The sequence below is a fragment of the Ornithorhynchus anatinus genome, chromosome 1, assembly GCF_004115215.2.
Source record: "Ornithorhynchus anatinus isolate Pmale09 chromosome 1, mOrnAna1.pri.v4, whole genome shotgun sequence".
NCBI classification, from domain to species: domain Eukaryota; kingdom Metazoa; phylum Chordata; class Mammalia; order Monotremata; family Ornithorhynchidae; genus Ornithorhynchus; species Ornithorhynchus anatinus.
The window spans coordinates 21,477,926-21,504,325 of NC_041728.1; the positions used below are offsets into that span (position 1 = coordinate 21,477,926).

At 43.7% G+C, this 26,400-nt stretch overlaps 1 protein-coding gene across 5 annotated transcripts; it reads left to right on the forward strand.

Annotated features, from left to right (window-relative positions):
* Nucleotides 1–24,678, forward strand: RAD17 (RAD17 checkpoint clamp loader component). Of its 5 annotated transcripts, none has more exons than XM_039911287.1 (18): nucleotides 1–100; nucleotides 5,560–5,663; nucleotides 6,121–6,378; nucleotides 6,986–7,069; nucleotides 9,000–9,156; nucleotides 10,070–10,206; nucleotides 10,931–10,996; nucleotides 11,218–11,270; nucleotides 11,362–11,487; nucleotides 11,571–11,640; nucleotides 13,181–13,289; nucleotides 15,473–15,667; nucleotides 16,263–16,348; nucleotides 16,469–16,615; nucleotides 17,103–17,249; nucleotides 18,440–18,560; nucleotides 20,406–20,485; nucleotides 20,756–20,813. In XM_039911287.1, exons 1-17 carry the CDS (start codon nucleotides 70–72, stop codon nucleotides 20,456–20,458), a joined length of 1,944 nt encoding a protein of 647 aa, XP_039767221.1. In that variant the 5' UTR covers nucleotides 1–69; the 3' UTR covers nucleotides 20,459–20,485; nucleotides 20,756–20,813. The 5 variants fall into 5 exon arrangements, with proteins under 5 accessions (XP_039767221.1, XP_039767220.1, XP_039767218.1 ...); XM_039911284.1 differs by lacking the exon at nucleotides 20,406–20,485 and adding an exon at nucleotides 23,687–24,678 and having other exon boundaries at nucleotides 2–100; XM_039911285.1 differs by lacking the exons at nucleotides 1–100; nucleotides 20,406–20,485 and adding exons at nucleotides 961–977; nucleotides 23,687–24,678.
* The last annotated feature ends 1,722 nt before the right edge of the window (nucleotides 24,679–26,400 follow it).

Genomic DNA, 26,400 nt, shown 5'->3' on the forward strand with positions numbered 1-26,400 from the left:
GCCCCCAGGGGGCGGGGCGCTGGGGGCCGCGCCGCCACGGACGCCGCCCCTCGTCGCGCGGCGGGGGTTATGCCGCAGGGACGCCGACCGCTCCAAGCAGGTGAGGGGGGCCCCCCCCCCACCCCCACCCCCCGCCGGCTGGCCGGCTGGCTCGCTCGCGGGATCGCCGCGCTGCCCCGGCGGCCCCCTCCTCCCCCTCGGCCCGGCTCTCCCCTCCCCCTACCCCTCCCGCGGATGCCCCACTTCCGGTCTCCGCCGGCCTCCCCCGGACGCTCCGCTTCCGGTCTCTGCCGCGCCCCCTTGGATGCCACACTTCCGGTCTCCGGGTCGCCATACTTCTGTTCCTCTGCACGCCCCACTTCCGGTCCCCCTCTCTTCCGGACGCCCTACTTTCGGTCCCCTGGACGCCACCCTTTCATCCTCCCGGACGCCCTACTTCCGGTCCTTGGAACGCCCTTTCATCCTCCCGGACGCCACACTTCCGGTGCCTTGGACGCCTCACTTCCGGTCTCTCCCCCCCCCCGGGCGCCCCACTTCCGGTCCCTTCAACGCTACCCTTTCGTCCTCCGGGACGCCCCCCCCCACTTCCGGTCTCCCTCCCGGGCGCCCCACTTCCGGTTCCCGCCCCTCGTCGGGGCGCGGGCCTCGGGCCTCGGGGTCACGCGGTCCACCCCCCTGCCTCCGTCCCTTCCCTCCCTCATTCCTCCCGTGCGATCGATGGAGCGCTTACCGTGTGCAGAGCCCCGCCCTGAGCGCCGCGGGGGGATGCCAGTGCGGCGATAAGGAGCCACGAGCCGACAAGCTACGGGTCTCTGGGTTTGGGAAGGTCAAAAAGGCCCCCCTCCCTTGGGGCTCGCTCCTGCCTTCCTATTTATTGAGCGCCTACTATGTGCAGAGCACTGGACTGAGCGCCCGGGAGAGGTCAGTTCGGCCGCAGAGACCATCCCTGCCCAACAACGGGGGAGACAGCAAAACAAGTAGGCATCCATTCATTCATTCAGTCGTATTTATTGAGCGCTGACTCTGTGCAGAGCACTGGGCTAAGCGCTTGGAAAGCACAGCTCAGCAACAGATAGAAATCATCCCTGCCCAACGACGGGCTCACAGTCTGGAAGGGGGGAAGAAAGCAAAGCAATAATAATAATCATTCATTCAATAGTATTTATTGAGCGCTTATTATGTGCAGAGCACTGGGCTAAGCGCTTGGAAAGCACAGCTCAGCAACAGATAGAGACCATCCCTGCCCAACGACGGGCTCACGGTCTAGAAGGGGGGAAGAAAGCGAAGCAATAATAATAATCATTCGTTCAATAGTATTTATTGAGTGCTTATGTGCAGAGCACTGGGCTAAGCGCTTGGAAAGTACAGCTCAGCAACAGAGACCATCCCTGCCCAACGACAGGCTCACAGTCTAGAAGAGGGAAGAAAGCAAAACAATAATAATAGTCATTCATTCAATAGTATTGATTGAGCGCTTACTCTGTGCAGAGCACTGGGCTAAGCGCTTGGGATGGACAAATCGGTAACAGATAGAGACAGTCCCGGCCCTTTGACGGGCTTACGGTCTAAAGGGGGGAGACGGACAGACAAGAACAATAGCAGTAAATAGAATAATAATGTTGGTATGTGTTAAGCGCTTACTATGTGCGGAGCACTGTTCTAAGCGCTGGGGGAGATACAGGGTCATCGGGTTGTCCCACGTGAGGCTCACAGTTAATCCCCATTTGACAGATGAGGGAACTGAGGCACAGAGAAGTGAAGTGACTTGCCCACAGTCACGCAGCTGAAGGAGTCAGGCATCAATGCCGTCAAAATAGATCAATAGACTCTTAGATATCTACACATCATGAGTAAAATAGAGTAATAAATAATAGAAATATGCACAAGTGCCGTGGGGAGGGGAAGGGAAAAGAGCAGAATTCAATAGTATTTATTGAGCGCTTACTATGTGCAGAGCACCGTACTAAACGCTTGGAATGGACAATTCGGCAACAGATGGACAAATCCCTGCCCATTGACGGACTCACAGTCTAATCGAATGGGGAGGAGGGGCAGAGGGCAAGGGAGGGCTCAGTCTGGGAAGGCCTCCTGGAGGAGGTGAGCTCTCAGCATGTTGTCGCCAGTCAGTCCCTGGGGTATTTGGTTGAGTGCTGACTGTCGCTCCCCTCTTGTCTCTCTCTGTTGCCGAATTGTACTTTCTAAGCGCTTAGTACAGTGCTCTGCGCACAGTAAGTGTTCGTTAAATACGATCGATTGAATGAATGAACATTTCACTCTGCTGCCCGGTTTCGTAGCTTAGTGGAAAGAGCCTGGGTTTGGGAGTCAGAAGGTCCTGGGTTCTAATCCCTGCTCTGCCGCTTGTCTGCTCTGTGACCTTGGGTAAGTCACTTCCCTGGGCCTCAGTTCGCTTATCTGTAAAATGGGGATTAAGACTGTGAGCCTCATGTAGAACAGCCTGATTACCTTTTATCTACCTCAGCGCCTAGGACAGTGATTGGTACATAGTAAGCGCTTAACAAATACCCTCATTATTATTAAAGAAACGCTCCGATCTCCCAACCTCCCGTCTCTCCCCGCTTCAGTCTATACTTCATTCCGCTGCTCGGATCATCTTTCTACAGAAACGGCATGGGCATGTCACCCTCCTGCTCAGAAATCCCCAGTGGGTTACCTATCCACCTTCGCAGGAAACAAAACTCCTCACTCTTGGCTTCTAGAGAAGCAGTGCGGCTGAGTGGAAAGAGCCCGGGCTTGGGAGTCGGATGATGAGTTCGAATCCCAGCTCTGCCACCTGTCAGCTGTGTGACTGTGGGCAAGTCACTTAACTTCTCTGTGCCTCAGTTCCCTCAACTGTAAAATGGGGATTAACTGTGAGCCTCACATGGGACAACCTGATTACCCTGTATCTCCCCCAGCGCTTAGAACAGTGCTCTGCACATAGTAAGCGCTTGACAAATACCAACATTATTATTCAGAGCTCTCCATCCCCTCGCCCCCTCCTACCTCACCTCCCTTCTGTCTTTCTACTTTCCACCCCCTACACTCCGCTCCTCTGCCGCTCACCTCCTCACGGTGCCGCCGTTGACCCCTGGCCCACGTCCTCCCGCTGTCCTGGAATGTCCTCCCTCCTCACCTCTGCCAAACTAACTCTCCCTCTTCAAAGAGAGCTCACCTCCTCCAGGAGGCCTTCCCAGACTGAGCCCTCCCTCGCCCTCCCTCGCCCTCCCTCGCCCTCCCTCGCCCTCCCTCGCCCTCCCTCGCCCTCCCTCGCCCTCCCTCGCCCTCCCTCGCCCTCCCTCTGCTCTGCCCCCTTCCCCACCCCATGGCACTTGTGTATAGTTGTACATATTTATTGTTCTATTTATTTTATTAATGATGTGAATGTACCTATAATTCTGTTGATTTATAATGATTCTACTGATGCCTGTTTGCTTGTTTTGTTGTTCATCTCCCCCCTTCTAGAGTGTGAGCCCGTTGTTGGGCAGGGATTGTCTCTCTTTTGTTGCCAAATTGTACTTTCCAAGTGCTTAGTACAGTGCTCGGCACCCAGTAAGCGCTCAAAAAATAGAGTTGAATGAATTAATGTATGCAGAGCTCTGTACTAAGTGCTTGGGAGAGTACAAGTATTGTCAGTCAGTCATATTTATTGAGCATTGACTGTATGCAGAGCACTGTTCTAAGTGCTAGGGAGAGTGTGGGTATTCATTCAATAAGATTTATTGAGTGCTGACTGCAGAGCAATATACTAAGCGCTTGGGAGAGTATGAGCTTTCATTTAATCATATTTATTGAGTGCTGACTGCAGAGCACTGTATTAAGTGCTTGGGAGAGTACAAGTATTTAGCCAATCCTATTTCTTAAGCACTGACTGCAGAATACTGTACTGAGCACTTGGGAGAGTACGAGTATTCATTCAATTGTATTTGTTGAGCACTTACTGTGTGCAGAGCACTGCATTAAGCGGTTGGGAGAGAACAATTCAACAATAAACAGACTCATTCCGTGCCCACAATGAGCTCACAGTGCAGAGGGGGGGCAGGTCAACTTCAGAACTGTTAAAGCGAATGCTGCTTTTCTACATTTTATGAGGTCAGGCTTCTCAGCTCCCCCAAATTCTCTTGTGCTTTGATCTCTTTAGTCCGGGGTGGTGGTAATAATTATAATAATAATGATGGTGATATTTGTTAAGCGCTTACTATGTGCCAAGCACTGTTCTAAATGTTGGGGTTAGATACAAGGTAATAATAATAATGGTGGTATTTGTTAAGCGCTTACTATGTGCAGAGCACTGTTCTAAGCGCTGGGGGAGATACAGGGTGATCAGGTTGTCCCACGTGGGGCTCACAGTCTTAATCCCCATTTTACAGTTGAGGGAACTGAGGCACAGAGAATTTAAGTGACTTGCCCACAGTCACACAGCTGACAAGTGGCAGAGCTGGGATTCGAACTCCTGACCTCTGACTCCAAAGCCCATGCTCTTTCCACTGAGCCACGCTGCTTCAAGGTTATCAAGGTGGACCCAGTCCCCGTCCCACATGGGGCTCACGGTCTTAATCCCCATTTTACGGATGAGGTAACAGGCATATGGAAGTAAAGGGACTTGCCCAAGCTCACACAGCAGACAAGTGGCGGAACCAGGATTAGAATTTAGGTCTTCTGACTCCCAAGCCTGTCCGTTTGCCACTAGGTTCTCAGACGATTTTAAGGAACTTCTTGATTCCAACTCAGGACTTCCTCTATTTGAATATATGATTTACTTGTTTGGGGGTGAGCTCCCAGTTATTGTTTGGCCATCACAAGCCATTAGGTTTGTTTACTGGAAACCTCATTAAAAAAACAAACCAGCATTTACCCCAACAAGGTAATATGGTATTTTTTATTGACTAAATGGTCCTGTTTGAATTATCCCGAGCACTTAGTATAGTGCTTTGCACACAGTAGGCACTCAATTAATTTGATTGAATGACTGAATGAATGAAATTTAAGACACAGTGACCGAGTTTAACTTCAGAAAAATCCAGTGTTGCCAAATTAATGTATTTATATTCTGTTCAAGAAAGAAAAAACTCACTTTTGACATAAATAATTTATAGTGTTCAGAAGTATCCAGTGCATTCATCCACCATGTCTTTCTGGATTTTGATAAACTCAAAACTTTTAATTAGAAATAACTTCTAGTTTGGCACAAAGAAAATTATTTGAAGTTACCTATCTTTTTTTTAATCATTTTTCTTGTAGAATCTTGTTTCTACATTCTTCCATTCTCAGTAACAGATAAACCATATATAGTTTAATTGACAAATAGTTAGGGTGTTTGTTTTTTTTAAACCTGTTGGGGAATAGAGTTCCCTCACTGTGACCAGTTCTTTTCAAATTTTAAATTAGCACTTCCTTAATTATGTTTGCTGTTTACCTTTACCCTGTACATAAATGTACGGGCCAAGAAATAAACTAATTTCTTGGCTTATAAATTTATATAATGGAAATGAATGGGTAAGTTTTGAATCAGGTCAGGCTTTATGTAAATATGCTTAAAATTTTAATTTTTTTTTCTTTCAGATGATCTGTTCTTTAAAGCTGTGCAGATTATATACTGCGGATGGAAACTATCAAGGCTTATAATGTCAAAAATTTCTCTTAGAAGAAAAGTAGTTCCCACAAAGGTATGGTGCATTAAAGAATGTTAGAATCCATATTTTTTAGATATTCAAAATAGGAATAGTGATTCTTTTTTTATGTATGAATGAATAATATAAAATAATCACTGCTAGATGTGTATATTAAATGTAAGAGGAGATACACAGTGTGCTATGCAGTGTTAAAATGCCAGAATGGTCATGAATCGTTAAATGGTTATTTGCAAAATTGTTTTAAGTTATTCATATGTAACACTACCATTATGAAGTACCTGTAAATGTACATCTGCCGACTCAGTTATTTGATTTTTACAGATCAGACATTTAAATGGTTTTTAAGGAGTTGCTTTCTAATGTTTTTTTTTTCAGTAGTGTTCTAGGTGTACTGGGGGAATTTCAGCCTCTAGACATTTGTAGCAAAGTGGAAAGAAAACAGCGTTACATGCCAAAAATGGTCTTTGTTTAACTTTTTTTTTTTCTTCAGGTAACTGATTGGGTACAGCCTTCATTCAACGATTCTGCCGGGAACGCAAACATCTCTACGCTTTCTGCTACGTCATTAGGAGTAAATGGCACACAACAGAGGAAAAAAGATTTACCTTCCACATTAGAAAGTAGCAAGTATAGATTTCCAGCTAGAAAAAGAGGAAAGTCTTCGGAACAAGTTTGTGATCAGTCAAATTCAAATCGAAGCCTGTCCGAAAATGAAACTTGGGTGGATAAATATAGACCAGAAACTCAGGTAGACAAACTGTTAGAAATATTTTTAGACAACAAAGTTTATTAGCGGGGCATGCAAATATTCTTTAGCATCATATTACTCAGTTTATGTGTATGTGTGATGGTCCTTTGGGTTCAAAGATGAAAAATAGGCCATTATTTTTTGGTCTTTTTCTTAGTCATTACCCACAAATTTTAATTTCAGTCCAATGTTGAACAAAACCCAAACTGATAATTTTTTTCTTAACTTTAGGAGAATCTGAATAATTGTGGGGTGGGGGGAGGGCGGGGAGACTGTATTTAAGGTTTTTTGTTTTTTTAAAAATCCCAAACTATGTGGCACTTCAGAGAATGTGAAATGGCTGAAACTATCATTGACTTGAATTGAAAGTGAACCAGAAGAAATTCAGTGATAGTTTAACCAAAAAATGATTTGAAAAAAACAGTGGTTTTATGTTCTGGCATTAAAACTAAAACCTTTCTGGGGTCTTATGAGGATTGTTTATTTGAATATAAGTATTACCTGAATTTACGTGTGGTTTCATGTAACATTTCTTAGCAATTAATTTTGGGGTTTGACATCTTTGAACCGATGTAGATCTAAAAACTCATAAGCATCTCTCTCTTAGAGTGAACTTGCTGTGCATAAGAAGAAAATTGAAGAAGTTGAAACCTGGTTAAAAGCTCAGATCCTAAAGGGGCAACCAAAGCAGGTAAATAGAAAAGACAAGACTCATTATCAAAAGACCATTTTATAAAGTGTATTACTGTCTCTGATAATGCATATGTAAGATTTATTAGACTCCCAGTTATTTATTCCAAGCGTAGCCTCTATTATGGACAACAGATGAAGGCAAAATCAGATTGTATAATCCTGAAAATATTCATTTTTAAAATCTAAGTGCCCTTTTACCTGAACTAAGGGAGAGGGAATCGGTCAATGGCATTTATTTCTAAGTACTTAATTCAGTGCAAAATATTCTCCAAGCGCTTTGGAGAATACAGTAGAGGCATGACATACACTCTCTGCCTTAGTGGAGCTTGTAATCTGATAGGGCAAGACAGACAATCAGAAATGATTGGCAAAAGTGGGAACAGGAGGAGACAAGGTTATAACAGGAGGTAGACTAGACATCAGGAAGAAAGAGCCGAATAAATAATTGAATATACTCAAATACATATAAGCTAAAGCGTTAAATCCATCAGTGCTAAAGATGACTTAGGTTGATACAACTAGGGTGTCGTGAATTAGTCAGGGAAGACTTCCTGGAGGAGTTGGGTATTTGGAGAGCTTTTGAAGTCCTGGAGGGCCGAAGTCTGGTGGTTTTTGTGGATAAGGGAGTCGTTTCTGGCCACAGGAACAGTGAAAGGAAGTGGTGAGAGTTAGAAAAGTTGAGAAGGAAGTACAGTAGAAGATGAGTTTGGGAGGAACGAGTAGTGTGAGCAGGGAAGTAGTGGTTGAAGGAAGCAAGCTAATGAATAGAATTGAATTTCAAGTTTAGATGAAAGGAAAAAGCTTTAAAAAATGAACTTGGCTTTATTCAGCCAACCTAGTTCTTGAATCTGCTATTGACAGGAAGCTTTATCGGACCCTTGATTATCTCAAGAGCCATCAGGGCTACATTGACCAATAATAAGTTGATAGAATTGAATCTTTGCAGCGTGGCTTAGTAGCAAGAGCACAGGCTTGGGGGTCAGAGAACATGAGTTCTAATCCCGGCTCTGCCATTTGTCTGCTGTGCGACCTGGAGCAAGCCACTTCACTTCTCTGTACCTCTGTTACCTCATCTGTAAAATGGGGACTAAGACTGTGAGCCCCATGGAGGACAACCTGATTACCTAGTATCTATCCCAGTGCTTAGAACAGGGCTTGGCACATAGTAAGAGCGTAACAAATACCATTATTATTACTGATAATAATGAGGAGAGCTGGGGAAGAGATTGGAAGCCAGTGGTGAGGTGATTTTGGTTGTTGTGATGCCCCACACCTCCCTTTTTTTCCTCCCGTCTTCAGAGAGCAAGGTTAGCAGTAGTAGGAGATGGAACCTAAGGCCACTGGGGTCTCTGACCCCCGAGAAATGCTCAAAGACCACTCAGTGTAATTGGGAGACTGGAGCATCCGGCATTTCCCCCAACTGTGGTTGGGGGCTGGGGAGAAGGAGCATTTTTATTGAGGCTTCCTTCTGCTTAAGCTTCTCTACGTTTTAGCCACTTGACAGCAGTTTTAAGAAGCTCAGCACATACTGGAGAAGCAAAGGGCCAACTTCCCAGGCTTCCTGTGTGCACCGAGCAGCCAGGGGCTCTTGCTAAGGTCAAAGCCTTGTTCTCTGGCCCTGGAGGATCCGCCTGCCCACTTGCTTGGGTCATTTGTTTGCCTCCCACAATCAGAAGTGCTGATTTTTCAACTCTGAACTACAAAAGAAACCCCCAAAACCTCACTGTGCTTCAGCAGAATGCTATGTCCTCATCTAAAATGTGAATTTAGAAACCACAACAGCATTCAAAATTGAGTTAAAATATTGAGCTACAGTGCCTATAGGAATTCTCAAGAGTATCTGCAAAGCACAGAGGAATAATTCAGAAATAACATTCATTCTGTATTTTTTTTTAACTTAAAATGTATCATTCTTGCTTTTATTGCAGGGTGGATCTATTTTATTGTTAACCGGTCCTCCAGGATGTGGAAAGACCGCCACTTTGCAAATCCTTACTAAGGATCTTGGTATTCAGGTGCAAGAATGGATCAATCCAGTTTTCCTGGACTTCAGAAAAGATGACTTCAAGGATATGTTTAACCCTGGTACAGTTTGATTTTATCTCAAAAGAAAATTTGTAGCCTCCCATAGCTAAAGGAATTTGGTGAAGCAACTACCCTCCTACAACTAAACTACCTAAGGCCACCATAAAACAGCCAAAGGGGCAGGTGTGTTGGCATAGGCAGGGGTTTTTCTGGGGTTGCAGAGTGTCTTTACCGTTTTGTATTGGCGGAGGTGACAGATATGCAGAATGGCTCAGGGAATGTAAATTCAGAACTAGAGAGTAAAGACCTAAGAGAGGAAATGGTAAGGGGGGAAGAGAAGGTTTTATCAAGCCACTCTCCTCTTGTGCCTTTCCAAAAGAGTCCCCAAGTCCAGTGACCAGGATCGACGATATAGAGGCTCAGATCCAGAGGCTTACAGTTCCCTAGCCTTTTTCTAGAAAACAAACCTAGGTATGGGCAGATCAGGTGGTTTCCCAGTTCTAGCCTGGAACCTCCCTCCTACCACCTTCCCACCAACAGGGTCACAGAAGTAGGTTGTAGTAGGAGGAAAAGGGAGGAGAAATGCAACCCTTGGCCCCACAAGTTTCCACATGCAGAGAAGAGTTGGTGAGGGCATCTCCCTTTGTTCAGAATTTTTTAAACACAGAGTGTACTGATACCAGATACTCTTGCTGTGGGGAGGTGAGTATCTGACTGTCCTTCAGGAAGGGTAGTTTTTCTGTTTCCTTCCCCATCCTCCTTCCTTTGTTCTTCTTTCTGAAAGGGCAAGATCAACCATGTTCTCTCCAGGCTAGAAACTTTTGTCTTGGCAGCTTTTTAAATGATGCCCCATGTTGATTTTTTGACTCCTGTACCAGAATGAAATTAGAAGATTTTGGAGGATTTATGAGCAGGCCGTATGGGAAAAAAAAAAGTCAAATGTTAAAGAGTTTAAATTATGCTTACTTTTCAGAATCCAGTTTCCAGGCATTTCCTACTCGATCACAGATGACTGTTTTTCAAGAGTTTATATTAAGAGCGAACAAATACAACAAACTACAGATGGTTGGGGACTCGCTGGATACAGATAAGAAGCTTATTCTTGTTGAAGTAAAGAAAACTCATTAAGTCCTCTTAGAGCTATTAAAAGTAACACTTCTGGGGGACATTTTGCCAAGAACAATGAGCCATTAACCCGCACCTTAGCATTACATAGCAGTAAAATTTTAGTCTGTGATATACTGGAGAAATAAAGGGGCAAAGCGAAAGAACATGGGCCTGCGAGTAGGAGAACCCTGGTACTAATCCTAGTTCTGCCACTCGCCTGCTGGTGACTTTGAGCAAGTCAATAATAATAATAATAATGTTGGTATTTGTTAAGCGCTTAGTAGGTGCAGGGCACTGTTTTAAGCGCTGGGGGAGATACAGGGTAATCAGGTTGCCCCACGTGAGGCTCACAGTTAATCCCCATTTTACAGATGAGGTAACTGAGGCACAGAGAAGTGAAGTGACTTGCCCACAGTCACACAGCTGACAAGTGGCAGAGCCGAGATTCGAACCCATGACCTCTGACTTCCAAGCCCGTGCCCTTTCCACTGAGCCACGTAACTTCTCTGTCCCTGTTTGCTCACCTGCAGAATGGGGAATCGGTACTGGTTGTCCCTCTCACTTAGACTGTGAGGCCCATATGGGAGAAGGAAGGACTGTTCAACCTAATTATTATATATACCCCAGGGCTTGGTATGTAGTAACTCCTTAACAAATATCTTCATCGTCCTCTAATCCCTGTAACTGAGATTAAGAAAGCTATTGTTGCTTTTTTTTTTAAATTAAGAGACTTAAGCAAAGAAAGAGGTGCATCTCCATAACAGTGGAGGCGGCGGCATCTATTGAGCTCACGGTAAACGTTGAATAATGACGAAGTAAAAACCTTCTCTATTGGCTAATGCACATTATTAATATTATGTAGAATGACGTGGGTTCCATGGAAATATGGTTGTTTTGTCTACAGTTGACAAACAGTGTTGAAGTAAACTGGCTAGATAGACAAATATGCAAGAGGTAGAAAAATCTGTCAAAAGTTGAACTAATACTGGTCTTTTTTTTTTCTTCCCCCAATAGGATATGCCTAATCAGTTTTATCGAGATCCTAGTGGGTTACATGAAATTCTGAGGTGAGTTGTGCTGAAGTGTTCTGAATCCCAACATGAATCATTCCTAATCTACTCTTTCATATATTAACTGGATTTTCCATTTTAATTTTAGGAGGTTTGTGCAGATAGGACGATGTCCTCTTGTGTTTATAATCTCCGATAGCCTCAGCGGAGATAGTAGCCAGAAGCTCTTATTTCCTAAGGAGATCCAAGAAGAATTATCTGTATCCAACATTAGGTAAAGAAATAACTCCTTTCTTTGTCATACATCTGTATAGACGATTGCAGTGATTTAATAGTTTCCTGATTAATTTTTGACAGCTTCAACCCCGTGGCCCCAACGATTATGATGAAAGTTCTTAACCGGATAGCAACAGCAGAAGGAAGTCTGGTAAGTCTGGAGACCTGATTTCAGTGAGGTGCTAGTTAACTGGAGAAGAACTTCAGTTGTCGCCTAGGTGCATGTGCATCATCGTTCCTTAGATAAATTGAATCCTGGGGCCCAGAATGCTCTGAATCATTGCCATCTTGGTTGTCAGTAAATTACTCTCGGCAGACTGAGTTGCTTAGTTGCTGCACATGTGGGTGATATTGAAAAAGTCAGTTTTACTCTAGAGTTTTTCCTTTAGACAGTAAAACTGTGTCAACACTGATAGCATTCCTTTGTACTTCTCAGGTTCCTTAATTTATATGCTGTCGACGCTTTGTCAGATACATTTTTCTTAAATTGAAGATTTAAAATGATTCACCTTCACATCTTGCTTATCTTTGGAATTGTAAAAACTAAATACCAGAATTTCCATAATTTGGATATACTCATGTAAATGACCTTAGGGGTTGATAATTTTTTTTAATGGTATTTGGTAAGCAAAGTGCTTAGTGCTTAGTTCTTGGGTGCTTGTAGAAATTTGTACATTCATGTTGCTAACTCATGCATTTATCATCTCTGTGCAAAAGGTATGAAATATATATACAAGTTTCACACTAGTTCTTCCTCATTCTGTAAGAAATTATAGAGTATCAAACAGTTGTATTTATTGAGCACTTGTGTGCAGAGCGCTATACTGAGCACTTGGGAGAATACAACATACCAGTAGTGGTAGACATGTTTGCTGCCCACAGTGAGCTTACAGTCTAGAAGGGGAGACAAATATAAATGACGGATATCAACAATGGTATATGAGTACTTACTGTGTGCAGAGCACTGTCCTAAGTGCTTGGGAAAGTACATTACAACAGATTTGGAAGTCACATTCTCTGCCCACAACAAACCTATGTACATAGGTGCTTTGGAGCTGATAAAATCCATCATCATCAGTGATATTTACTCAGCACTTTCTGTGTCCAGAGTACAATACTCAGGCGTTGGTAAGACATGTTCCCTGCCCACAGTGAGCTTACAATCTCGGGTGGAAGACAGGCATTAATATAAATTTTTCATTATAAATTATAGATATATACATCAGTGCTGTGAGGGTGGGGACCACTTAGCTGTGTGACTTTGGGCAAGTCACTTAACTGTGCCTGCGAGCTCGTGTAAAATGGGGATTGTCTGCGAGCCCCATATGGGACAACCTGATTACCTTGTATCTACCCTAGTGCTTAGAACAGTGCTTGGCACATAGTAAGGACTTAACAAATGCCATCATTATTATTATTAAATGCCCAAAGGTCACAGATGCATAGATGATGCAAAAGGGCTCTAGGATAATGAGAGTTTAATCAGGGAAGACATCCTGGAAGCTTTGAAGGTGGGGAAAGTGGGTGGGGTTCCAGATTGAAAACTGTCTTAAGGCATTTACTGCAATGTAATTTTTCTTTGGCATTGATAAATCTGAGAAGTGAGATCTTTCATTATACCTGGATGAAATAGATTGCATTTATTTTTATTTAGAACATAACTGAAATTCTTTCTAATTTTCTTGTTCTAGAAGGGAGGAAAAGTTGTTCCTGATAAAACTTCTTTAGAGTTGATTTGTAAAGGATGTTCTGGTGATATTAGAAGTGCAATAAACAGTCTCCAGTTTTCTTCTTCAAAAGGTAATGCAGAGAGTGTTGTTTTGTTAGAACCAAGGACAGAAAGAGTTTTCCGGAGTAGGGGGTTGGTCGTCAATATCGAAAACAGCAGAGAGACAAAAGATGATAAAAACAGGGTATAGAAATTTAGATTGAGGCAGGAGGAGAGCAGTGGAAACATTCGTGAAAACTGTCTCGGTGAAGCAAGGAGAGTGAAATCTATGCTGTAGGAGACCTAGAAGAGAGTCTGAAGAGAGAAATTGGAGGTGCAAACTATACAGAGTCCATTTGAGGACATTAGATAAGAATAGGGGGAAGAGAGGTGAGGGAATAGAGGGAATACGGAGGGTGTTGCAGGGTTATGGGAATTTTTTTTCCCCCATCTGCTGGCATCTTTCCCTCTGCCCAATCTTCCCTTTCCTGGAAAAAATCCCTATCTTCTTAGTCATAATAAAGGAAAAGCTAAGGATGTTGGAAAGGCTTAAGAAAAGTTAGATACATGGATTATTAGCCTCCATTCATCAGGGGAGAGAAGAGTTCGGAACGTGAGAGGTTTCATTCAACCCAGTATTCAATTGTATTTATTGAGCACTTACTGTGTGCAGAACACTGTAACAAAGATGCATTCCCTGCCCACAACAAGCTTATCTTACGCTAGGCATCAGGGAGGGCAGCCTCCATACAACTACTCTAAGCATCCTGCTGCCACCGTTGGAAACAATTCTGGGCTGACACAGTGTTTAGAAATAAAAATTTAAATAAGAATAATATAGGTCATGCTTTCCCTATTTAATTGTAAGTGGAAGGAATTGTCTTTTGGATTTTAATTCTGCTGTGCCTATTCTTAAAGTTGATGATATTAATGAGACTGCCTGCATTAGCCTTTAAAAAAAAAATTGCAGTAGAAAATCTTTATCTGAGTTGATTGTGCACAAAGCGAACTTTCAAAACTGACTTAATATAAGGGATAATGGTCCTCTGTAAGGCTAATGTTTTTGGAAGCACTTACAGCTCGTTTTGCTTCAGAGCAGAGCCAAAGATGCCCTGATTTCAAACCATCTGTCTCATTGGCAAATGGCATTTCAGGCTTCTCTACCCCACAGTGTGGCCCTTCTATCTCACTGCTGGCAGTGAAGAACACAGAGGCAGAACACAGAGCCCAACTCTCAGTGGATAAGAGGAGCAACAACAGAGTTCTGAGCTAGAACCCTGCAGAGACCAGTCTAGTCCTGTGGCTCCTGCTGTCTGAGCCAAATCTGGAATTGATCATAATAATGATGGTACTTGTTAATAAGCATTTACTATGCAACAAGCACTGTACTAAGCACTAGGGGTAGATAAAAGATAATCAGGTTGGACACAGTCCCTGTCCCGCATAAGGCTCACGCTCTTCCTCCCCATTTTAGAGATGAGATAGCAGAGGCCCAGAGAAGTTGACTTGCCTAAGGTCACACATGTGGCAGAGCTGGGATTAGAACCCAGGTCCTCTGACTCCCAGGTCCGTACTCTATCCACTGGGACACCCTCCACCACTCACCTTTTAAGGCATGAGCTAGGACACAGCATCAGGGGCACCGCTGCTCATGCATGATGGTTCCAGGCGAGTACTGGCACCTCAGATGCCAGCTGCCACTTGGAATGACCAGAGCTGTGCCGCCTGCAAGTGTGGCCAACCACTTTGGGGTTAGCATGGACATGATGGGGGTCTTTGTGGACCTTAGGCTCCACCTGGACAGACCCAGCAGAAAGCGAGTGGGTTCCAAGATTGCAACCTGGTCAGGACTCTGCTCCCCGCCCCTCTGGGCTACAGTCAATTAAATCAACCTCAGGGCCAATAAGGCCTCCTTTTGATCCCCTGAATGCAAACCTTCTAGCCTGACCTCACCCTTTTCAGCCCTTTTAACCTAAATTGCAACAGAAAATACTCCCAGCAAATCCTCTTACTACTAGCTCACTAATGAGACTCTTCATTGGGGCTGTGGGGTAATATTAGGATTCTGCAGGCCTCCAACATTTTTGCCCTACAAAGGGAACTGGGACTACATAGAGTTAAGCAGTTCCCGTGTGGCAAGTATAAAAAGCAAATTGCAAAAACTTTGTATTCGCAGTTAATGTTTGGTGTTCCTGTTTCTTGGTAAAATCGTATTAGCTGTAATTTTTGCATTGTTTATATTTCTTTATTCCTAGTTCTTATTACATTGTTGCAGATTATTCAGTAGAAAGCAATCCATGGTCAAGGAAAAAAGGGCTGCCGTCGTTAAAATCTGACACTGCATCATCGAGAGCAAAGCAGAGAAAGAAAGCTGAAGGATCTTTAGAAAACCAAGAAGTCCAAGCTATCGGTGGCAAAGACGCATCTCTCTTTCTTTTCAGAGCTTTAGGGAAAATACTTTATTGTAAAAGTAAGTACAGTCATTTTACAGACCTTTTTTTTTTTTCCTTCTCTCCATGAAGCAGCTCTTATTAGAAAAGTGACACTAAAATCATTGAAATATTTCTTTAGCATCAAGTGGGGATTTTAATTGGGATTTATTAAAAATTTATTTATTAAACATTTCCATCAGAAAACTGGATCCCTAGTTTGGAACTCTTATTGTTTATAAAAATGGTTTCAATATTTGAAGAGTGATTATACATCTGGGAGAAGCGGTCAAAGAAAAAACATTCCCAGTTCCTGTTCCAGCATCATTTTTAAGTGGTTATTTTAAGATCAGATTTATGGCTTGCATTTTTTTTTTGTTTTAAGTGAAATGTTAATTTTTGATAAACTCATAAAGAGGACTTGGATTCAAGAAAGGTTGCAGTCTGAAAGTCAGGAATTCTTTGTTTACCTTTGGTTCCAGTACTTCAAAATACCTTAATCCATAAATTAGATTATAAAAGCAGTATTGGATACTCGTGCAAATAAGATCATGTAAAGTGCTTTAAAGTCTTCGAATGAGGGTAGTTCTGTAATTACAAGTCTGTAGTCATCCTAAAAATAAAAATTGTTTTCAGGAGAACCGCTGAAGGAGTTCAAATATCCGCGATTACCTTCTCACTTGACAGAATATGAACGTGATCCGCTAGTGATGCAGCCTGAGGTAAAATTCCTTTATTTTCATTTTGGGTGCTCAGTCATTTAAAGAAAATTGATCATATAATGGTTTGATATGCAAGCGTGGGCTGTTTTTTTTTTTTTGTTTTATGTTTCTGTTACCTAGGAAGTTGTAGAAAAGTCACACATGGCCGGAGAACTCTTCAATTTATACCTACACCAAAATTACTTAGATTTCTTCACAGAAATAGATGATATTACGAGAGCCAGTGAATACCTGAGCACTGCTGATGTTCTTAGTGGTGACTGGACTGTAAGACTAATTCCTTTAACTTTTACTTGAGAAGCTTCTTTGGGTAGAGGAAGCAGACTTTGTGCTACTTGTAAATATAATTCAGGATCCAACCAATGTAACTGATTTTTATGTTCACTCACAAGGTATTTGTAATGGTTATAATAATGCTTCTGGTTTTGTTTTGGGGGTTTTTGGGTTTTTTGGGGGGGAGGGTTGTTTAAATATGGCTGACAAGAATTAAGACAAGAAGGTGCCTATTTAGCAAAGAAACTAGACTTGCTTTTGTTTTGTACTAATTTTCCTTATAGAGAATCAGACTGGGTGAGAGAGAGTTTGTGAAGCTGTTCCATCGAGTGTTGGTTGTAAAATAAATTGTGAAAAAATTTGGCTTGCTTAAAGTAGGTAGGATAATTAACTGCCTTTTTAATGTTGTAGAAACCTATGGAGCATTTTGAAGTTTCCCTGAACTCTTCATTTCATATTATGTTTCTCTCTCCTGTCTTAGTCACGAGCTATTCTCAGGGAATACAGCGCATCGGTAGCCACAAGAGGTGTGATGCATTCCAACAAAGCCCGAGGATTTGCCTGCTGCCAAGGAGGAGCAAGTTTTCGTCCCTTACATAAACCTCAGTGGTTTCTAATAAATAAAAAGGTAAATAATATGGACTACCTGAAGGGGTAAATAATTACTGAGGGTAAAACTACTTGGAATTACTTTTTAGTCAGTTCAAACACAGACTTAAATGTCATCTTAAATATTCCTAATATCCAAAAAGATACTTAAGGAAAAACATATTTAGGGGCTCGTTAAGAAGTTCCACTTGGAACCTATTTGATGAGGCGGCGGGCTTTTCTCCCAAATGCCCTTGTTCTGAAATAAGTCATTTTCTGATCTACTTAACTGCAGTTGGAAATGAACAACTTTAAATTCAGGAAAATACTTGGGAGGCAAAGCCTAAATCAAGCTGAAGAGCGGCTGGTCTTAGTATTTTCCAGTTCTCCTCTATAACATCTATTTATTGACGTAATTACAATTCATTACTATTGTGGCTAGGTCAGATCTTGAATTTTTATAGAACTGACATAATGGACAAGGTGTTTTGAGGGATGCATGTTCCCTGTCTCAGAGCTACTTAAAGATAAAGAGGCCCAGTGAAAGTAAAGAAATTGCAATGAGCCACTTGGGCTGACCAAGCTGATATCCGTTACCTGTTTCCACGGCAAGTTTCCCAGGATCTATCGAGCCGAACAGTCCAGATCTGATTCTGTCTCTCTCGCTCTGTTTGTGTGTGTGTGTGTATACACGTATAGATAGATAGATAGATATATGTATATAAAATTGGATCCTAATAATACCGAGTCTTTTGCAAATAAAACCTGGTCTGAATTCACACACCTTCCATTAATAGATCCTCCAAAGCTCTTCATTCTCTTGAGAATGTTGAAGAGAGAAAAAAAGTCATGTATAAAGTTTGGGGCAGAGCAGTTTCAAGGTGAAACGTTCTCTTCAGTGTAAAGAGTTTGGGTGTGTTTTTTTTTTTTTCTTTCCTCCCCCTTTCTGTCCCTCCTGGTCTTCAGAAGATGTTAAATGGAATATTCTCACATTTCTAGTACCGTTTTGAAAACCATACGAGACATTAGTCAGCTGTGAGGCAATTTTGAATCCGTCATAGAGGGATTAGCCAGATAAATTCCCCCCAACAAAGGAAACCACAGGATTGTTATTTTTGTCAGTGGTGGTTGCTTTTTTTCAAAGGAATTTCTAGGTAAATAGTACTGTTTTTTGTTGTATTTTTCTTCTCTCTCATCATCTCTTATTCTCTCTGATTTCTTTCAATACAGTATCGAGACAACTGCCGGGCTGCAAAATCCCTCTTTTCCAACTTCTGTTTGCCACCTTTATGCCTTCAAACATTGCTCTTGCCATATCTTGCTCTGCTGACTAATCCAATGAGAAACCAAGGTAGGATTTTTCTTTTCATCCCTCCAAGGGAGGTAGTTGTTACACTACCTTATATTAAGGTTCCTGAAACTGTATTTCAAATTTTGAAATGTCACAGAAATGAAAATATCTTTCACACTCAGGCACATTTAAAGAAGAAGAAACCAGAGTCCCAGTTACTAGCCATTCCATGGACCAGGACAGCTTCCCATTCATCCTCTGGCCCATTGGGATTTTAGACGTATTTCTGGTTTCTAAAGCCCTGGTAAATTATACTTCAATCTTCTCCCCAGGACCAATTTGGTTGGCACCTATTCCTAGAACTTCTTTAGGCTGTGAGCTCACTGTAGGTAGGGAATGTGTCTACCAACTCTATTATTGTACTCTCCCAAGCACTTGGTACAGCGCGCTGCACACAGTAAGTGCTCAGTAAATACGACTGATTACAGGTCTGGGCCACAGCAGGCTAGGGAGGGATGGAAATAGTGGCGGAGAGTAGAGGCTGGTCTAAAGATGTATGAAAGGGGAAGCAGCATGGCTTAGTGGAAAGAGCATGAGCTTGGGAGTCAGAGGTCATGGGTTCTAATCCCAGATCCATCACTTGTCTGCTGTGTGACCGTGGTCAAGTCACTTAACCTCTGTGTACCTCAGTTCCCTCATCTATAAAGTGGGGATTAAGACTGTGAACCCCACATGGGACAACCTGATTACCTTGGATCTACCCCAGTGCTTAGAACAGTGTTAAGTAAGCACTTAACAAATACCATTATTATTAGGAAAGGGCCATCTGGATCTGGCACTGACCCAGGAACCTTGGAGGAGGTCCAGACTCCTGCCTTCCAAACATCGTGTGGGTGGGACTATCCTGGGGCTGCTGTAATGGATTCTTTTCCTCCCCATAATACTGGCCCCTCCTTGGTTACTAAACTGTATGCTCTCCTATGGCAGGGATTGTTTCTACCGATTACTGTCTTCTCCCAAGAGCTCAATAAATATTATTGATATGGGGCAGGGCCAGAATGTAGAGGACATCCAAAGTAGGTAGAGAAGTGGAGGGATGACAAGGAGGCTGTGGATAGGTTCTTCTGAGTCAAGGGGCTTTGTGGTAAAGGGTCATGTATTCCTTTGAGTGAATGGCAGGGATAGGTGTGGTAGGAGTCCATATTCCTTCAAAGGATGTGATTTGATGGCTCGCTACTTCAGATAGTGGCTGGCATGGCTCCACATGGAGCTTGAGTCATGACTTTGGGAGATTAGGTAGCCCAGTTGATCAGTCAGTTGATTGAGTACCCCATGGAGCCATGCCAGCCATTATTCAGAATAGCCCAATCGGTAAATCAGTCATATTTTTTAAGCGCTTACTGTGTGCAGAACATTGTTATAAAGTACATGGGAGAGGATGATATAACAGAGTTCGTAAACATGATCCCCGACCACAGTGAGCTTACAGGGTACATCAATAGTCCCAAGACTCCAGGGGCTCCTTCCCACTTTTATGTTTCTGAATCCAAGAGGTGGGAAAGAGGGGAATATGGGGATAGGGAGCACTGAAATGTGTTTAATACAGTGTCTGCCACATGGTCAATGCTTAACATACCATTTAAAAAAAAAAAAAAAAGGAAGGAAAGGTAGGTACCTAAAGCTCTGTCCATTCCTCTGGGAGTGATTAGAATAAGCAAGGTCTAGAGTGGAGGAGAAACAGGAACCCCCTCAGCCTGGCTTCTGTGGATCGATTTGGTTTTAGGAATAGGGCCACATGGTATAGTGGCAAGAGCATTGTTTTGGGGAGTCTGGGCGGTTGACTTCTAGTCCTGGCCATATGATCTTAGTCTGGGATTGTTTCCTTCCTCTTGCTATCTCACTGAGGTGTCGAGAAGAAAACTGATGTGAAAGCTCTGGGAAAGAGAAGTGCTGTATAAATTCAAGGGGACTGGAAGAAGAATGAGGTGAAATAGGCAGTGGAGTTTGATGCCCCTCCTTGTTCCCCTGCCTTGGCCCTTTTCCCCGTTCCCTTTCACTTCTCCAGGTTCTGGCATGAATGCAAAGCCACCCTGCTCCCTGAGGTGGGGGGACCTATCATTTAACTCTATTTTTATTTTCCTGGCTAAATTGATCGGGTAGATATACCAATGACTTGGGGTACTTGGATTGTTTCCCCAATCTGTGATACCCAAAGCAAAGATAAAGAATTCTTTATTTGTGTGTTTAATTCTTAGCTCAGATCGCTTTCATCCAAGATGTTGGAAGACTTCCCCTAAAACGGTACTTTTCCAGGTAAACTAAGATTCTTAATTCTTTGGTACTAAAATAATCAAAACTGATATTTTATTTGCTTGATTTTTCCCATTTGAAGCAATTTTTAATGATACTTGTTAAGCACTTACTATGTGCCAGGCACTGTACTGAGTGCTGGGATAGATACAAGATAATCAGGTTGGATACAGTCAGTCCCTGTCCCATAGAGGGCTCACAATCTTAATGTCCATTTTACAGAGGAGGTAACTGAGACCAAGAGAAGTGACTTGCTCCAGGTAGCACAGCACATACGTGGTGGAGTCAGAATTGGAACCCAGGTCCTCTGACACTTAGGCCCGTGCTCTTTCCACTAGACACACTGCTTCTGCATAGTCGTATATAAAAAATTAGTCTTGTCCTTTTATCTTTTGATGGGGGCAATAGAGAGCCAAACGAGAAAAAGGAGAGAAAGTCATTGTTCAGTTTTGGAAAAACTGGAAATATTAAATTCAACAGAAATGCCTAAACAGGGAAGCAGCATGACATAGTGGAAAGACTATGGGCCTGGGGGGTCAGAAGACCTGGGTTCTAATCCTGGGTCCACCACTTTCCTGCTGTGTGACTTTGGGCAAGTCACTTAACTCCTCTGTCCCTCAGTTACCTCATCTGTAAAATGGGGATTAAATCCTCCTCCCTCGAACGGTGAGCTCCATGTGGAATGGGGATTATGTTCAACCTGATAATCTCGTACCTACCCTGGGGCTTAGTACAGTGCCCGGCATTTACGAGTACCATAGGAACAAACTGCATCTTGAAGCCCTTAAGGACGTTATTGAGAAGCAAGAGGCTGTCATTCTTAATGATTCTTAATTCATTGGAATTCCTAATGAATAAAAGAGTATTTGCAGGACCTTTCTTTCAAAAGAGATGGTTGGGGATCTTAGAGGGATGACTGTTTTCATTGAAGTGTAGGCCTTACTGTGGCAAATTATTAAAAGAGGCAATCTGTCAAGATCTCCCAATCAAATAGTTGGCTTTGGGCCTATGAATTAGGGGTGTATAGAGGAGCAGGAACTAGAACGGGCAAAAGGAGACTCGGGATGTCATCCCCCCTCTTCCGGCAACTAGCTACAGTTAACATGGACCAATCCTTTAATGTCTCTGGTTCTTTAGGACATCCTCTTCATGGGCTCACTTGTAAAATAAAACTGTGTTTTCCGCCCCCCAAAGGATGTGAAAAGTAGAAAAACTGTATGAAAAACATTGCGTTTACTGGAATAAAGGGACTACCCAACAAAAAATATGATTCTCAGAAGAGAGAGTTCCTTTGCCCTGAAAAGCCCAAAATACCATAACGTGTGTTCACTCCTCTGGTCCCAAACATCCTTGTGAAGATACATAGGAACAACTGTTGTTGTTGTTTCTCATCCTTTTGGAGGCGGAGAGCCTGAGACACAAATAGGCTAATTGGTTTGCCTAGTCATAAGAGCTTCAGACTCCCAGCGCAATACTCTATCCAGTCAGCTACACTGCCTTCCTGAGAGGTGATAGTGTTTTTATTTTCCTAATTAGCAAAATGGAACACATGTCTAACCCAGATGCATGATGAGTCAAGTAGGTCTTGCCTCCTGTGGGTATCGGGTTCTCTACGATGCAAGCGTACACTGAAATAAGTGAGCCCGTACAATACGAACCATATTTTTGAAGTTTTTTCAGCCTCATTACTCATCTTAAGTACACATTTCAACAATGTGGAATGCAGAAAGGCATCTCTGAAATTGAATTTGAGTTTCTGCATCTCCTAGTGAATGTAAATTCATCAGATTTTTTTTTCCAGAGCCAATTTAGAGTCTTACTCGTGCTTATAGCCGCAGTTAGTATTTTGCAAGCCTTTAGGAGTTTCAAAATAACTCGAGAAAGTGTCACTGTATGTTTTTAGACCATATTTAAATGATCTTTTGGGATTTGGGACTTCAAGCCTCCTTCCCCAATAAATAAGCCTGGACTTTGCAGTACTTCATTCTTATACCGTTTAATTGGGAGAATTTGTTGAGTTCAATCAGAAGCTACTAGGAACCCACTGAAAAGAGGGGAAAGCGGTGCAGTGCAGGGCAGTTCAAAGCAACTTAAATTCCAGATCTGTTGTAGAGGACCAAATCAATCAGTCACTTATTGAGCGTTTACTGTGTGTACGGAGCACTGGGGAAAGTACTCTGTAGCAGAGTTGGTAGACACGCTTCCTGCCTACAAGGACCTTATGCTCTAGAGGGCAAGACAGGTGTTGATATAGATTATGGATCGGTACATAAGTGGTGTAGAGTCAAGCGGGGGGTGGTAAATACAGGTGCAAATTCAAGTACAAGGGCAACCCAGAAGAGAGTGGGAGGAGAGGAATTGTATTTAATTCAATTGTATTTATTGAGCGCTTACTGTGTGAAGAGCAGTGAACTAAGTGCTTGGGAAGTACAATTTGGCAACAAGTAGAGACAATCCCTGCCCACAACAGGCTCACGGTCTAAAAGGGGGTGGGGGGAACGGACATCAAAACAAGTAAACAGGCATTAGTAGCATCGTTATAAATAGAATTATAAATATACACATTAACAAATAGAATTTTAAATGTGTACCTATATACACAAGTGGGAGGGGTAGAGGGAGGGAGTCGGGACAGTGGGGAGGGGGAGCAGAGGAATAGGGGGGCATAGTCTGGTGAGGGGAGATGTGCCTTCAGTAAGGCTTTGAAGATGGGGAGAAGAACCTGTCCGTCAGCCATGAAGAGGGAGGGAGTTCCAGATGAGAGGCAGGATGTAGGCAAGAGGTCGATAGCGAGGGACATGAGATCGAGGTACAGTGAGTAGGTTGGCATTAGAGGAGCAAATTGTGCAGGCTAACTCTAGTGCTGATTGTGATAGGTTGAAAATGGAAGCTCTGACTGATAAGGATCAAGGAATAACGGACCCAGACAGTGATGACGAAGCCAACCGTGAGGGCGGGCAGCCTACAGAGACGTTTCTACACCTAGACAAATGTGAAACGGAACCCAGAGGATCTTCTCCACCTTCAAGCCAGACGACTGGAAACGAACTGCCAGCCAGTCAACCTCAACCTGCAACTGCCCAGGGAATCATGAAGGACGAGGAGATAATAATAGAAGACTATGATAGTGACTGATCGAAGCCACATACGGATGCCCCCCCACCCACCCCCGACCCCACACTGGTCAGATGCCGTTGGCAGGTTCTGTTTGTGTTATCCAGTAGTCAGTGAAATTTATTTGAAGGGGTTTTTTTTTTTTTTAACACTGTTCACTAGCAGTTGCCCACTTGCAGAATATTAAAAGTAATAAATATTCCTTTACATGGGAACAACGGTGACTCTTACCGGATTGATGAATAAGAATGACCTTAGCGTGGTGGTCAGTGTCACCTTCGCGTCATCAAAATTATTCACCGTCTGATGTGCGGAAGCTCAAAGTGTTTTGAAAACGATGGGGAATATCTGTAATTATTGGAAACAATATGATGGTGGACTACATTCAAATGACTTTATTTTTTGCTAGTATTTAATTAGCCTTGTAGCTGTACAGAGTGTCCTGTTGGGGGGAGAGAAGCAGTCTTTTTTATAAGAGTCTGTTTAAAGGATGTGGAAAATGGAGAATTCAGAACGTACAAACTTCATTTGGGGAGGAAATGTAAATAAAAACTGTAAAAGTTGAGGGTCGAACAATTCAAGATGTAAGTAAACTTCCCCGTGCCTCATCCCTGTGGGTTTTTGGCCTCGAGATCTTTTTCTGAATGTTCAAAAAAATGAAATCCTCTGTTGTACAGTAGATTACTTTTAGATACTTAAAGGGAGCAAGGATTCACCTAATTTATATGAAGAAAATTAAAAGCTATGGAGATGACTCCTGTCCTTCATTGAGTCGGATTCTTTTGCAGGTGTGCACTTGACTTGGGAGCCGGCCCTGCGGACGTTGGAGGAGGTGGAGCGGGAGGGACGGTTTGGAACATAGAGAGAGGAACTGTCCGGAGGAGAGAGCGGTGGGAAGAGAGAGAAATGTCGGGCTGCTGCTCTCCTTTTTCCCCCTTCCCTCCTGACCCTGGGAGTTGGGGCAGGTGGGCAAGGCCCAGCCCGTGGCCTCGTTGCCCCTTGACGGGGAAGTGCTGGTGGAAAGAGCCCGGGCCACGGCGTCAGAAGACCTGGGTTCATTTATTCATTCAATCGTATTTATCGAGTGCTTACTATGTGCAGAGCACTGTACTAAGCGCTTGGAATGTACAATTCGGCAACAGAGAGAGACAGTCCCTGCCCAATGACGGGTTCCACCCCCAACCCCTCCCCATGTCCGCTGCTTGATCTTGGCCAGGTCCCTTCACTTTGAGAAGCAGCATGGCTCCTCAGGGGCGAGAGCCCAGGTTGGGGAGTCAGAGGTCGCGGGTGCTAATTCCGGCTCCGCCTCTTGTCAGCTCTGTGGCTTCGGGCAAGTCACTTCACTTCTCTGGGCCTCAGTGACCTCATCTGGAAAATGGGGATGAATAATAATAATAATGTTGGTATTTGTTAAGCGCTTACTATGTGCAGAGCACTGTTCTAAGCGCTGGGGTAGACACAGGGGAATCAGGTTGTCCCATGTGGGGCTCACAGTCTTAATCCCCATTTTACAGATGAGGGAACTGAGGCCCAGAGAAGTTAAGTGACTTGCCCACAGTCACACAGCTGACAAGTGGCAGAGCCGGGATTCGAACTCATGACCTCTGACTCCCAAGCCCGGGCTCTTTCCACTGAGCCAAGCTGAAGACCGGCAGCCCCAAGGGGGAAAACCTCATCGCCTTGTATCCCCCCCAGCGCTTAGAACAGTGCTCGGCACACAGTAAGCGATTCACAAATACCATCATTATTATTATTAGTGCCGGCTCTGCCAAATGTTTGCCGTGTGACCTTGGGCCAGTCGCTTCCCTTCTCTGGGCCTCAGTTCCCTCAGCTGTCAAATGGGGGTGAAGACAGGGGGGACCACCTCCTCAACTTGTAGCCCCCCAGTGCTTAGAACAGTGCTGGGGACAGAGTAAGCCCTTCACAAATGCCGCCGTTGAGATGATTATGATTAGTTTTGAAGCGCTTAGGACAGTGGACCGCAGTGAGTAGAAGCTCCAGCCAGCTCTGCCGGGAGGATGGATGGACGGACTGACTGAAGGACTGATGGACTGACTGATTGACTTAAGGACTGACTGACTGAGGGACTGATTTAAGGACTGATGGACTGACTGAAGCACTGATTGACTTAAGGACTGACTGACTGACTGAGGGACTGACTGACTGACTGAAGGACTGATTGACTTCAGGACTGACTGACTGAGGGACTGACTGATTGACTTAGAGGACTGACTGACTGATGGACTGACTTAAGGACTGACTGACTAAGGGACTGACCGACTGACTGAAGGACTGACTGAAGCACTGATTGACTTAAGGACTGATTGACTGACTGAGGGACTGAGTGACTTAAGGACTGACTGACTGACCTAACGACTGCCGGAGGGATGGACTGCCGGAGAGCTCCGGTGTGGGGAGCGAAGGGCGGCCCGCTCCCGCTCCCCGCCCCTCGCAGGTGAGTGTCGGCCTGGGGGGG

Bases quoted from the DNA above. Each gene is read 5' to 3' on its own strand.
- RAD17 (XM_039911284.1), top strand. From the start codon at position 70: ATGCCGCAGGGACGCCGACCGCTCCAAGCAG. The intron at 9,157-10,069 runs GTACAGTTTGAT...CTTACTTTTCAG, and splicing joins CAAGGATATGTTTAACCCTG to AATCCAGTTTCCAGGCATTT. The intron at 13,290-15,472 runs GTAATGCAGAGA...ACATTGTTGCAG, and splicing joins CCAGTTTTCTTCTTCAAAAG to ATTATTCAGTAGAAAGCAAT.